Source organism: Lissotriton vulgaris, chromosome 6 (genome assembly GCF_964263255.1).
Source record: "Lissotriton vulgaris chromosome 6, aLisVul1.2, whole genome shotgun sequence".
Classification (NCBI taxonomy): Eukaryota; Metazoa; Chordata; class Amphibia; order Caudata; family Salamandridae; genus Lissotriton; species Lissotriton vulgaris.
The window spans coordinates 220,046,329-220,060,012 of NC_141694.1; the positions used below are offsets into that span (position 1 = coordinate 220,046,329).

The 13,684-nt window shown below is 47.5% G+C and overlaps 1 protein-coding gene across 4 annotated transcripts in view; it reads left to right on the top strand.

Annotated features, from left to right (window-relative positions):
* The window catches only part of ITSN2 (intersectin 2), a 1,355,209-nt gene that overhangs the window by 666,808 nt on the left and 674,717 nt on the right, over positions 1–13,684 (top strand). For all 4 annotated transcript variants that reach the window (XM_086926255.1, XM_086926257.1, XM_086926256.1 and 1 more), the window contains one exon: positions 2,308–2,395. In XM_086926255.1, the coding sequence (XP_086782381.1) occupies positions 2,308–2,395 (88 nt within the window). The remainder of the gene's footprint in view (positions 1–2,307; positions 2,396–13,684) is intronic.

Below are 13,684 nucleotides of genomic sequence, written 5' to 3' on the forward strand. Positions count from 1 at the left end.
TGTCAAATTAGCATGGGACCCTATGCAAAACTGAAAAGGAACAGTTGTAAGCCAAATGTTTTCTTTTCTATATAATAATTTTGAAAGTGTAAGCTATCTGACACTGCTATTAAAGGAATACACATCTGCCTGCGTTCCTCACGGTGGCAAGAAGTGGTAACACACAGCTTTCTCAACTTCACAGGAGGTTGCATCCCCCACGACTCGAGAAAACGGAGCCTTTATCTTCCTGAGACCACGTGCCCCTGCCATTGTCTCTGCCCCTTCACATCCACTAATTCAAACCATAGTATAGTATAGTGCGAGCAAACCAATTTATGAAAGACAGGCTTCAGTATTTAACCCATTAAATTCAAGGTGTTTGCTTTTCATTAACCAGTTTGATTGAGGGAACAACAAATACATAGCATGCAATGGGCATACAAAAATATATACCTGTATATTTTGCACACAAATCAGTAAGTGATATTTAGAAGTAGTTAATTTTGTATTCAGACACACATAGTGTACTTGTAAACCATAGTCTATTCATGAGAGAAATAGAGTTGTGTATGTCTGCCAGTACTTTAGGCATGCAAATCAGTAGTTGGCTAAATATGCAAGCTGTCAGGTTAAGCATGAGAACCAGTACATCATTCAATACAATGGTTTCAAACCAATGGGTTGTATATTTAAACCAATATTTTACACATACAGACCCGTTCATCAAAAGAATGAAACACTATTTACGTATGTAACAATATACTTGTGTAGGTCGATCAATTCAGTGTGCATGCAAATCAATGTGGTATTCATGGAAAGTAGAATATGCATGTGAACCATCGCATCACACAAGTAATCTGATTAAAATCTGTAGGTTGTACATTTCGCACAGACTATTAAATCATTACAAGTGAGAGTCAATATATTATGTATATGAACAAGCATATTAAACATTATCTGCACTCATGTGTTGCTCTTCGAAAGTAGTCCGATATGCATGTGAATCAGTGTGATTGCCATTTAACCATTACATTATGATGTCAACCTTGTATATTATGCACCGCAACTGATATGTTACACTTCTGCACCCGTGCCTAGAAATCAGTACATTTTGCAAGTTTACCATTGTGTTATATATACACAACCCCCTCTAGTATTTACTGTGCACACACCAATGCACTAAATAAACACAGCAGTGTTCTATTGAGCTACACATCAACATATTGGGAACATAGTCATACACCTTAAACCGTATGGTGTCTCTGATAAAAAACAAATAATTAATTATTGTATACCTTAGCAGTATCGAAGATATTGATTTCTTATACCAACCAGTATAGGACATGCAAACCAATAAACTTTGTAATCATCAGCGCAGAACTCTCAAAGATACATTCAATGTGTTTCATGTTTAAAGAGTCGCTGTATAACCCACTCTGACTGCTTTATAACAACATGTGACATATATGTGGTAATTGAATGTTGCCGTGTTTGGTACCGTATATAGGTCTACACTCTGTTTCCAAAAAGTTTTCTGTTATACAAATAAACGTTTTTATGCTTTTACAGCAACACAACGAATCTCAGGGCCTTGGTACCAGCCTAATTCTTTTTATAGGGCTCGGGCCTAGCGTAAAACTGCGTCAGCAGTGTGGGCGTGGCCCAGAGTTCCTTTTCTCGGCGTTCTGGTGATGCATTGCAAAAACTGCATGGACATTATTTTGCTTACTGTTTTTATAAAAGGGAGAATGTACATGCATGGGGATAGGATTCAGCTGGTTTTATAGTTTACAAAAACAGCCTGGAAAGCACTGTATTTGTTTCCCATCACCCCCACTTCCACGAGCTCGTAGCCTAAAAATGTGATAGATACACTTTAGGTGACATGTTTTGGTTAGTGAGCCTGCCATTGTAGGCCAATGAATGTATTGTTGAAACGAGGAGGTGGTACTGAAAAAAATGATACCTTGCTATCAGCAAACATGATAACTGTATATATTTAGGAAAGAGAATTATTTCAGAGTGTTATGTTTTTAAATTATTTAGGACATTATCTTAATGGTATATTGCACGTCTTGCAGTCCTGAAACTTATGGCATGGAAAAAGACAGATAGAAGAATTTTTCTGAGAGTACTTAAATCACCTTGAATAGTCAAATTGTATCCGTTCAAAGTGTCAGATGACTATGTTGCCATGTGAACAGTGAGAAACCTATGTGTTACCTATCTGCATGTCCTATTCTTTTAGCATGTGACTACATTGATGTTTGTAAGAAAGTGTTCAATTGCATTATATGCCTAATTCAGGCTTGTTTCTTTCTTTAGGAGTATCAAAGTAAGCTAAGCCATCTGATTCCTGAGAAACAATCTTTAAATGAAAAAATTAAACAGCTTCAGCAGGGCGGCGGCCCAGGTAAGTGCTGCTACTCAAACTTTGCTCTTCCTAACTTCTTTCTTCAGTGTCCAGGATGACGTTGCACTGTTAACTTCAAGAAATTGTACATTTTCCAGTGTGTGCAAATCCTACTTCTTTGATTGAGGAAACTCCATATCAAAACAATAGTCAGGATAGAGATGCATGAACCAGCATGATTTGCAGGCCCAACAAACAGTGTGGAAAACCCTGCCAAATCTCAATTTGTAGTTGTATAGTTGTGGTAAAACTTCTCTGAACTACTGTTTATGGTGGGCCTCCATATCTTTGAGGTAAGTAGGAAAGAAATGGATGTCTTGTGGAAAGGTTCAAGATCCATCCTAAATGTCACTTCTGGGACGATGGGAGAGGAAAACAACATCAGTATACAATAATTGACTGAAAATAATTTTAATGGAAGGGTGTAATCTCAGTTGTGGAATATGCCTCTTCTCAAAACTTTAGAGTGAAAGGATGATGGCCATTGTAGGATTTATACATCACAAAGGCAACTTTTAATAGGTGGCACATTCACAGTAGCAAAACACGAAAGTATTCATTGACTTTGTGAAGTAACTCAGGATTGGTATAATATTTCATCCATACTAATATAATAAAGAGAGAGCCCAAACCTTTGAGGTGGGTAATCTCAGGAACCACAGAACCAATCACAACACCCAATACAGCGTGGAAAGGGCGGTAGCAGCAGAAGGACATAGGCTATGCAGACGCCCACCATATACATTTAAAAGGTAAAAGAACCGTGCCAGCAAAGTAGTCCCTTGTGGGCGTGTCTGCGTTGTGCTGGGGGCGTGTGGTACATTCCGCCCTTCATGCCATGTCTCATATCGTGTGCTAATCCCACCCTGATCCCTTTAAATACCCCTGCACCCCATAATCATAACCCACCCTTAATCCTTAAAATACCCCAACACCCTTAATTATTTATTTATTTAGTATATTTATAGAGTGCAGCCTGTCACCCAAAGGGCATCCTGGCGCTTGAACTTGAGCGACAGCACTATTCACTTACACAGCATTTTTAGGAAATAAGTGTGTTTTAAGAGCTTTCGGAACGGAAGATAGTTGCTGTGGCTTCTCAAGGAGAGAGGCAGGGAGTTCCAAAGTTTGGCCGCTGCCACACTGAATGAGCGGCCACCCATCCTGACTCTCTGAAACCTCGGGACTACCAAGAGATGCGCAGAAGAAGACCGGAGAAGTCGCGGGGCAGAGTACCAAGAGAACATATTCTGCAGAGGTATCGGGCCCAGATGATGTACAGCTTTGAACACTAAACAGGCGGCTTTGTACAGCACTCTCAGATGTACCGGGAGCCAGTGTAACTCTCTCAAAGCCAGGGTAGAAGAACTAGACCTAGGCCGTGAGAGAGCCAACTTGGCGGCCATGTTCTGCACTCGTTGTAACTTCCCCACTAGATTTTTTGGGGCCTCCAGAAGTAGCGCGTTACAATAATCTAAGCGACTTAGTATAGTACCGCGAACTACTTCCGGCCTTGCTTGGGCGGGGAGAAGGGGCAGAACTTTACGCAGCATGCGTAACAGCATCATGCAAGTAGACATGGTTTTATTGACGTGCATGTCAAGCTGCAAATTTGGGCCGAAGATCACCCCCAAGTTATGGGCAGATGACGCAGCCGAGACTGGCTCGGGGAAGGAGGCCGGCCAAAAGTTCTCTGGAAGTGCCCGCGAGATCCGATCTGTGGAATAGTAGAGGACCTCAGTCTTAGCGCTGTTAAATTGTAGGGAGTTGGCCCGTAGCCAGTCCGCTGTGGCTGCCATGCAGCGATGGAATGTCTCCAGCGAGACTGCCTTAATGCCCTCCAAGGAAAAGACCAGCTGGGTGTCATCGGCATAATTGAAAGCCGAGACACCGAAAGATTTTATAAGCTGGACCAAGGGGCGGAGGTACAGATTGAAAAGTATTGGGCTGATGGCCGAGCCCTGTGGCACCCCCTGCCCTACTTTCCTTGGCTCAGAACAAAAAGGAGGAAGCGAGACCAGCTGTTGCCGACTGTCAAGATAGGATATGAGCCAATCTCTTGCGTCCTCTGTGACCCCACACTCTTCAAGTCTCCCGATGAGGGTTCGATGGCAAACCGTATCGAACGCGGCCGACATGTCGAGCAGCACTAAAAAGGCTGCCCGACCACTGTCGACACGCGAGCGAAGGTTGTTCAATACGGTTACGAGCGCGGACTCAGTCCCGTGCCCGGGGCGGAAGCCAAACTGTGCCTCATCGAACCAACCGATCTTTTCCAGGAAACCTGAGAGCGAGCGGGTTACCCATTTTTCCATGATTTTAATAGGAAAGGGGAGCAAGGAAATTGGCCGATAGTTGGACAGACAGGCCGGGTCCAGCGTTGGCTTCTTAAGCAGAGGTGACACTACTGCTAACTTCCAACACTCGGGGACGGATGCCAACTCCAGAGACTGAAGGCAGATGGAATGCAACGGTGGAAAGAGTTCCGCCTGAAAAGCCTTCCAAAATTTGGGAGGCAGTGGATCACGCGGAGAACCAGAGGACACCGTGTTAGCCAAACTGCAGAATTCCTCAAAAGAGGGACGAGGAAAGGATTTTAGTTGGGGTCGACTGGAGATAAAAACAGGAGCTCCCAAACTAAAAGCTGGAATAGTCAACTGGGGTCGACTGGGTGAGCCGTCCGGAGCTCCCAGACCAGGGCCAAAGGCATCTGTCTGGGGTCGACTGGACAGGTCAACCGGAGCTCCCAGGACAGGGACTGCAGTTGGAAGGCACAATTCGGTCGACTGGGGTCGACTGGATAACCGTTCGGAGCTCCCAAGCCAGGACAAGAGCCGACTGGCCGGGTTCGACTGAGCGGGCTAACCGGAGCTCCCAGACCGAGAGTATTGGGCAAGGGATGTTTTAAGCCCTCTAAGATCTTAGCACTTTTCTCTTCAAAAGCACCCGCCAGGGAATCGCATAAGGCCTGCGATGTAGGGACCGTATTAGCCACGCATATAGGGTGGGACATGTCCCTGACGATTTGATTTTAAATAGTGCTTGCGATTTATTGGGCGCTTGATTCAAAGTGGATTCCAAAAAGGCCGCCTTAGCAAGCTTAATCTGCCCTTTATAGCCCTGTAATGCGAGCCTGAAAGAGGCCTTTGCTGATGGTAAATATTGCTTCCTCCAAGCCCTCTCCGCACGTTTACAGCTCAACTTCAGTTGTCGAAGCTCTTCCGTATACCAGGGAGAAGCCCGGTTCACCCATCTTAACCCTATAAATATACCCTGTACCCCAAAACCCAAACCTATTCCTAAACCCTAAAAATACCCCTGCACCTCAAAACACAAACCTACCCCTGAACCCCAAAAATACCCCTGTACCCCAAAACCCAAACCTAACCCGGAACCATAAAAATACCACTGTACCCCAAAACCCAAACCTACCCCTGAATCCTAAAATACCCCTGCACCCCAAACCCCAAACCTACCCCATAACCCTGAAAATAACCCTGTAACCCAAAACCCAAACCTAGCCCTGAACTCTTAAAATACCCCTGTACCCCAAAACCCAAACCTACCCCTGAACCCTAAAAATTCCCCTATACCCCAAAACCCAAACCTAGCCCTGAATCCTAAAAATACCCTTGTACCCCAAAACCCATACCTATCCCTAAACCCTAAAACTACCCCTGTACCCCATTACCCAAAACTATATCTAAACCCTTAAAATACCCAAACACCCCAAAACATATACTTCAGTACCCCAAAACATATACCCATACTTACCTTATCCAAACATTAAAAAAAAAAACATGCTTTTACCATTCATGCATTTACAACGAATTTCGTTGTAAATGTATGCGTGGTAAAAGCATATACAATGTAATGCCATGCGTTATAATGGCATTGCGGAGTCATGGTACTTTCGTAATGAAAGTATGCGGAGTGATGGTATGCGGAAAGAAAGTTGCGGAATAATGGGTGTTTACCCTCCCCCGATAAGTACATTGGTGGCACGGCGGCCCACATCTCCAGCAACATACTCATATTTTTTCACCACCCATTTGAAAAATGCACAGGTCTCTCTCATTGATGGCCAGCACCGACATACACTTTTAGGCACACCTCCCGCCACAAGTTCTAGAATGGCGAACTTTAGAGCTGGGGAGCTGCGTTCGAATCTCGGCATCAGCTCAACATCCTGTGATTCCAGGCAAATCGCTTTGTCTCCCCGTGCCTACCACAAATGAATGTGTTCTGCTGTAATGTAAATTGTGCTCATGCCATGTTGTCGAGTTCGCGCTATATAATATTGCAAGGAAAAAAAAAGTAGGGAAACTCAAGTTCACACACTACTGAACACGCACTCTTAAGTGCATCAGCAGTGCACTGTGAATCGGAGCGTTTCACAGGCCTGCCACAGATAAGAATTGCTATCAAAACGAAATCCTACAAAACAATATACTACTGGCCGGCAGCAATTCATACCCGGACAACGTCGGGACGGGCTGCTAGTGTTAAATAAAGTTATAGTATGCATTTTAAGAAAATAAATGTTTTCTCTCCAATTTTCATTATTAACACTTTTCAATAAGCAAACAATATAGTACAAAATATTAGTGGGCCCAGACCCGCATTCACCCAAACATATTTGCAGCATTGTGTCAAGTCAAGTCAAGTCAAGTCAGATAATTTATATAGCGCACTACCTACCCAGAGGGTCTCAAGGCGCTTAGAAATGGGAGGAGGATTACTTGTCAAATATCCACGTCTTAAGTTGCTTTCTGAATGCTAGGTGGTTCTGGGTGAGGCGAAGGTAAGCGGGGAGTGAGTTCCATGTTTTAGCAGCCAGGTATCTCCAAGCTGTAAGGATCCCAAAGAAGGTACAGTCAACGCATGTTGTTTCGGGTCTAGTTCACGTGGTGATCCCGGCTTGAGATGAAAATGTCCACTAAGAAGAAGACCTGTCTGTTCAAATGATTGTGAATACCTGAGGGTCCAGCCGCCGCAAGCTTGTATCTTGGAGGTGCAGAGAATGCCAGTCCGCCACTTGATTTGCCTGCCTAGTATGGTCCAAGCAGTATTGCCAGAAGTTCTGTGCATGATCTGAGAGCTTTGTACCTCATTTCCCCTAGATGGTTGATATAACGGACTGCTTGAGACATTGTTCTTTTACAGAACAACACATGATTTAACTCTGTTCTTGTTCCACCACCAGACTGAAAACGATCCAGAGAGAAGTTCCAAGCAGTTGATGTGTAACCTCTATTCGTTTCTGAACATTTTCCGCCTATGACAAATCCTCACAATGAGCGCCCCATCCCTGTTTGCTGTTGTTAGGTTTTAGGACCTAATCTGGATTGCAGCTGAAAATTGCTCTGCCATTCCAGGCTTCCATATGGAAAGCCACCAATTGAGTTCCTCCTTTGCTTCTTCCAACAGCTGTACTAGCTGAGAGTAGATCAATCCCTTGTGGAGGTGGTGGCGTTGTAACTCCTGAAAATGTAGGGGACCCAAAAATATCGCCTGGATAGAGGAAGAGAGAAGGCCCACCAGGCGGAAGATCTGTCAAAGTGAAGTTTGACATTTGGAGAGAGTCTTCTTTAGCTCTTGCCAAATCTTTAACACTTTCCATCCCATAAGACTCAAAGTTGATATGGGGGAATCTATCACAAACTCAAGTAATGTTGTCCTTTGGGATGGAGTTAGAAGCAACTTCTTTTCATTTATGGCGAACCCCAAACTTTCCAGGAAGTTGTCAGCTGTCTGGAGGTGTAGGGATAGCTTCCACAGGAACTTACAGAAAAGAAGGATGTAGTCTAAGTCGACCATGACTTGTGTGTGCCCTGCACGCACAACTTTTTCACCACAGGTTTGAGGACCATTGTGAAGCATCACAGGCCGATGAGAGAATGAACGAAAGCGTGGGGAACTATAAGGTCTGTAGGCACCACACGAACAGTAGGAACTGCTGATGCAGAGGAAAAATAGGAATTGTTAGATTTGCGTCCTTCAGATACAGGTAAGCTATCAGTCGAGGGGTCTCAAGACGTCCCTGGGGAGGTGAAACCCCTCCACGTTGAAGTGGCGGTAGACCAGCCATTTGTTGAATTCCTGGAGGTTAATTACTGGGCGCTGACCACTGTAACTCTTGTCAACCAGAAACAGATTGCTGACACACCCATTAGGATGGAGCTCAGTTGGACATATAGCCTCTTTGTCCAGGAGAGCTGCAACTTCTGCGTCTTCTAGAGTGGACGCTTGCTCTGAAAATACAATGGGACGAAGACATGATGCCTGATTTGGGACTTGTAGAACTCTATCTGGTATCCTGTGACTGTCTGCAAGACCTATGCTTCCGATGTTCTTGTTAACCATCAGTGGAAAAAATTCAGCAGACGACCCCCCTACTTTTGTTCAGAAGAAGGGCAAACTTACCACTAGAGGAAGTGTGGATGACGTGACCCCTGAATCCTCCTCTGCCTCAGACCTCTTGAGGGGAAGAATGCGCAGATGTGAGATTGATCTTGCCATTCGCTGTGCTTGAAGCCCTGTTGTTGGGGTGGGAGGAGGGGTGAAGTTGTGAAGAAAATTGGTTGGTCGGTCGAGAGGCCCCTGCCACGACCCATCCCCTTGGAAAATTCTCTTAATAAAGACCTGCACCTTGTCTAGGGAGATGAACGTTTCCACAAACATTCCCAATGGCTCAACGATGGGGAGGTATGGGTCGCCAAATAGTCTGCCCTGGGACACGCTCCCGCCTCCATGGACGGGAGGTCACCCAACTTTGGGCCCATCTTAATCAGCTAGGATTAGCACCTTCCTGTAGTGTTTTTTTTTTTTTTTAAAAAAGAAACATTATTTATGGAATATTTCCAACAAATAAAAATAAAGGATCAACAGAAAGGGGGAAGGGAAACAAAGGAACATACAGGGGTGTCAAAATTGTCACAAAAGCGCATCAGCATTTGCGCCATCCATAACCCAAGTTCCATTATGTTCAGTAGAGGGCAATCCACATACAGAAAGAAAAAAGTCATACAGTGCAGTTGCATTAAAAAATAACCGTAGGGGAATATGAAGAAGAACCAGGAGATACAAGCAATGTAGAAGTGTGTACCATAGTAAGGTTATTGCATCATAAATATAAGCACAGCATTTTACATATTGAAAAAGACTCCTACTTGTCTATTGTATGCACATGTACTCCAACAGAGCCAGGCTTAACCGCATCATTGCTATCGTATATTCCCGCTGTGTGCTGCAATTTTCAAAAATCCCATTGTTTGTGACAAGGTCAACTCGTCATAAGCACAGTGCAGGTAACACCCATGACGAGTTGACCTTGTCACAAGCATCGAAGGGGTTAAGCACCACACATTCCCTCCTTTTTCTCAGGATGAAGTAATAAATAAGTCTGCAGTGGCTGCCAAATATTTTTGGGTCTGGAGGTAGGTGGCTGCAGTGTAACATAAGTATCGCTGGAAGTGTCAAAGTACATTCAGTCCCAAGGGGCGTGGCTTGGGCAGCTGCAAGATGACTGCATTCTAAATGGGCTCTAGCGGCCAAGCCGATAATCCGTAATCATCCTGCAGACTACTGAAGTGCTGCCTTTCGACACCAGGTAACAGAGACTCACCTCACCTTGGGGCTTCTGTTGCTGCCTTACCGGGCCTCCACACATGCCAACATGCCGGGATATGTGCTTGGGCTTTGTGCAGCGACTGGGCCTCGCTGCTTACACTCTGGGGGAGCTCGATCTTAGCTGCTGCGCTGTCCTTGCTCCGACATCCTGCCTGATCGGCTTCCAGTGGACCGGGTTCCCTCATCGGAGCTGCCTTGATACACTGCTCCTCCGGATCCGGTGAGTCGCCTCTGTGGCTGGTGCCCTGCGGCGGGGTAGGACCCGCGCGCGCCTCTCCGCTGGGCCTGAGGTGGCTCTCCACGCTGGTGCCTTTCTCCTCCTCCCGGTGCCCGCTGCCTCGGCCTGCTTCAGGCTAAGTGACGGAGGTGGTGCACCCCCGTGACACCAAGCTGCCCAGTGGCCCCACAGGCGCTTGCTCTTAGCTGTTCCTCTGGCTTTGGGCCGCGGACATCAGAGCCCCCACCTGCCTCTCCTACCGACCAGCTGCTTTGCTTCTGCGGTTCATGCCTCCTCTGCTGCCTGCACAGCCCAGAGTGGCCTCACACGGGGAGTGCACTCTCCTCCGCCCTGACATGGACCTGCCGCCTGTAACAGCGAGCGGGCCCCTCACCAGTTTCTCGTAGCTTGGACGATCCCCCGCCAGGCCTGGCTCCGTGGCAGATCGCTGGCTGCTCCTTCACTTCGCCTTCCTCCTGGGCTCATAGATACTGACACTCTGTTGGGACGGGGGCCTTCTCTTGCTAGCCGGCCATCCTCTCTATTGCTTGAGAGCCACCTGCCTTGCAAGGACCTGATTTAGAACCTTCAGCCAGGAGAGCCCAGCCCTGGGAGCGCCTCACTCTTCCAGGCCCCTCATCTCTCACTCAGCCTGCTGGACCTCCCCAAGATCTCATGGTGGCACGCTGTGGCTACACCTGCCCTAGCCAGCTCTGCTGCTCCGAAGGCCTGACTCTACATTGCTGGGCTTCCCGCCCTGTTTAGCGCTGGGACTCTCCTCATTGGGCTGGTTGGCTGCGTCACACCTGCTCCTGCTCTGCCCTGTGGGCCTGGCTGCCATCATCTCCCCAGGCGCCCTTCCTCTATCCCTTCCTCTCCTGCTTGCCGCGGGCTCCGCATACACTGCTCCGCTGCTCCCTGACCTGCTGGGCACGCTGGTGCTTGACCATGGGGCGAACTGATCCGAAGCAACCGAAGATAGCTTTCGACCAGCGCAAATTGCCCGAAAATGACCCTACTCGCGAGGATGACCTCAAAGCTATCATGTTGGATGTAAAATCTACAGTCATTGGCATCGCCCCCCAGCTTGACCAGCTCTCCACCCTCCTTGACACTGTCAAGACACGAGTGGACTCTCATGACAAGCTTAACTCAAGTTGAGGCTAGGGTGTCTGATGCAGAGGATGCTGCCGCCCGGGATCACCACTCTCTTTTACAAATGGACAAAGTTTTGGAGCTCATTAAAAATAAGAATGAGGATTTGGAGGCGCGCTCCCGCAGAACTAATCTCCGTATCACGAGAGTGCCCGAATTCTCCAACATAGCCAAAATGGAAGATTTGTTGAACAACTGCTCCGAGACATATTCGGGGAGGTCCTTTCCCCAGTATTCATCATCGAGCGTGCCCACCGCTCTCTGGGACCCTGGCTTTCTCCTGGTCTTCCAGCTCGATCTATCATCGCCAAACTACAAAATTTCTACGACCGGGACGCGGTCCTTCCAGATGCCAGGTAGAAAGGAGAAATTTGTCATCAGGGGAACTTGATCTCCTTCTACCCTGATTATACAATGGCGGTTCAGGCTGCTTGCCGCGAATTTCTCCCGGCTAAATGTCTGCTGCAAAAACACGACATCTCCTACTCCCTTGCGTACCCGGCCAAGTACCGCTTCAGACACAGCTCGCAGATCCACACCTTTCTGGAACCCACAGCAGCGATGGCCTACACCAAGAAACTGGGCAATCCCAGCGCTCCACTCCCTCCGGCTCCCAAGTGGCTGCAACCGATGATCTAAGTGACAATGACTGAGATCAGATCTCCTTCTTTACGTGGCACGAACTTGCCCCTTCCTGTTATCATTCCATTTTTCCTAAGTTGACTCACTGAGACTGCCTTCATCCTCCCCAGCTCTTAGTCCCGGCTGCTCCTTTCTGCTGATGCGACTTTTGTTAATATACCGGATCCCATTGACTTGCATTTCTCTTTCCTTCTTTACGCAGCACTGGCACTTGTATTGTATTGTATTTGCATACCTGTTTGGTCCTGGGTTTTGAGTAGTTATATCGAGTCCCCATCCCCCTCCTCTGCAGTCCGCCTTTACCCACGGCTTGGCTACCCTGTCCTAGTGGCAGGGGCATATGCTGCACCGAGCCAAGCCTCTACGGGATGATTCCCCTTTGTTCTCATGTTGCTTTTTCCTTTCCCAGGTGGGGGTTCCCTGGGCAGGTGGGGTTGGTCTCTCAAACTGATTGGGGGGTTGGTGTGGGTGGGGTGGGGTGGGGGGGATTCTCTGGGTGCTGTTGCCTCTCCTTCGAGGCCTGTTGTTGTTTTCTTTATTTTTCTTCTCAGACCTATTTTGTACCGTACTGTCTGATATACTGCTCTTTGTACTGCACACCCCATCTTACACTTCTCAAGTTCCTCTGTTGCACACAGCCCTATCCGGCATTCTCCTTCCTGGCACAGCTCTATGATGGCAACTACACTCTGGACTTGGAACGTCTGTGGCCTGAATGATTATCGAAAGGCCCGCCTTGTACATGCGCACCTCATTAGCTACAAAGTCGACATCTGTTTCCTCCAGGAAACTCATCTGCTCCCTGCTACTGCCTCCAGGCACCACTCTCGACACTAGGTGAAATCCACTCCTCCTTCTATTTCTAGCAACTCACGTGGGGAGTCTATCCTTTTACATAAAGGGCTCCACCAGGGCCATTACTGATCCCTTGGGGCACTTTGTCATCCTGCTTGGTACCCTTTTAGCCCAGCCCTTGATCCTTGCTGTGATTTATGGCCCTAATTCTGATGATCCTGACTTTCCTGCGCAGGTATGGCAACACATTTCCTCCCTGGGTCCTGCTGCAATGCTGGGGGGGGGGGGGGGAAGGAAGGGGGCGATTTTAACATTATACCCTCGGCCGCTCTGGGCCCCGCACTTTGCACCCACGCTCCACCTCCCTTCTGAGTCCCATCCTGGCCGACAATTCTCTGTTGGACGCTTGGCACCATGCTCACCCGGACATGCGCGAGGGCACCTGCGTTACAGGCACTCCTGGCTGCTGGTCCCACCTGGATCTTTGGATCACCACTCGCAATGCATATGCATGAGTCACATCAGTTGAGCACATGGCGTGCACCCTCTCGGACCACGCACCCCTAAGTCTCAGTCTACTCCCCCTGCATGCCTGAGTCGGATGTTTGCTTGGCTTCTTCCCCCCAACGTGTTTCGCGACTCTGTGTTCTGCGCTGAAATCCAAACTGTAATAGAGAACTATTTCGAACTTATTGCCGGCTCGATGGAGCCCCCTCCACACTTTCGGAAGGCTTTAAGGTGGTGGTTAGGGTCGAATGCCTCTCTAAGCAGTCGGGTGTCCTGCGCTTTATCCGTGGCATTCTTGAGCGCCTGGAGGGAGAAATTAAGGCCCTTGATTCTCAGCATTC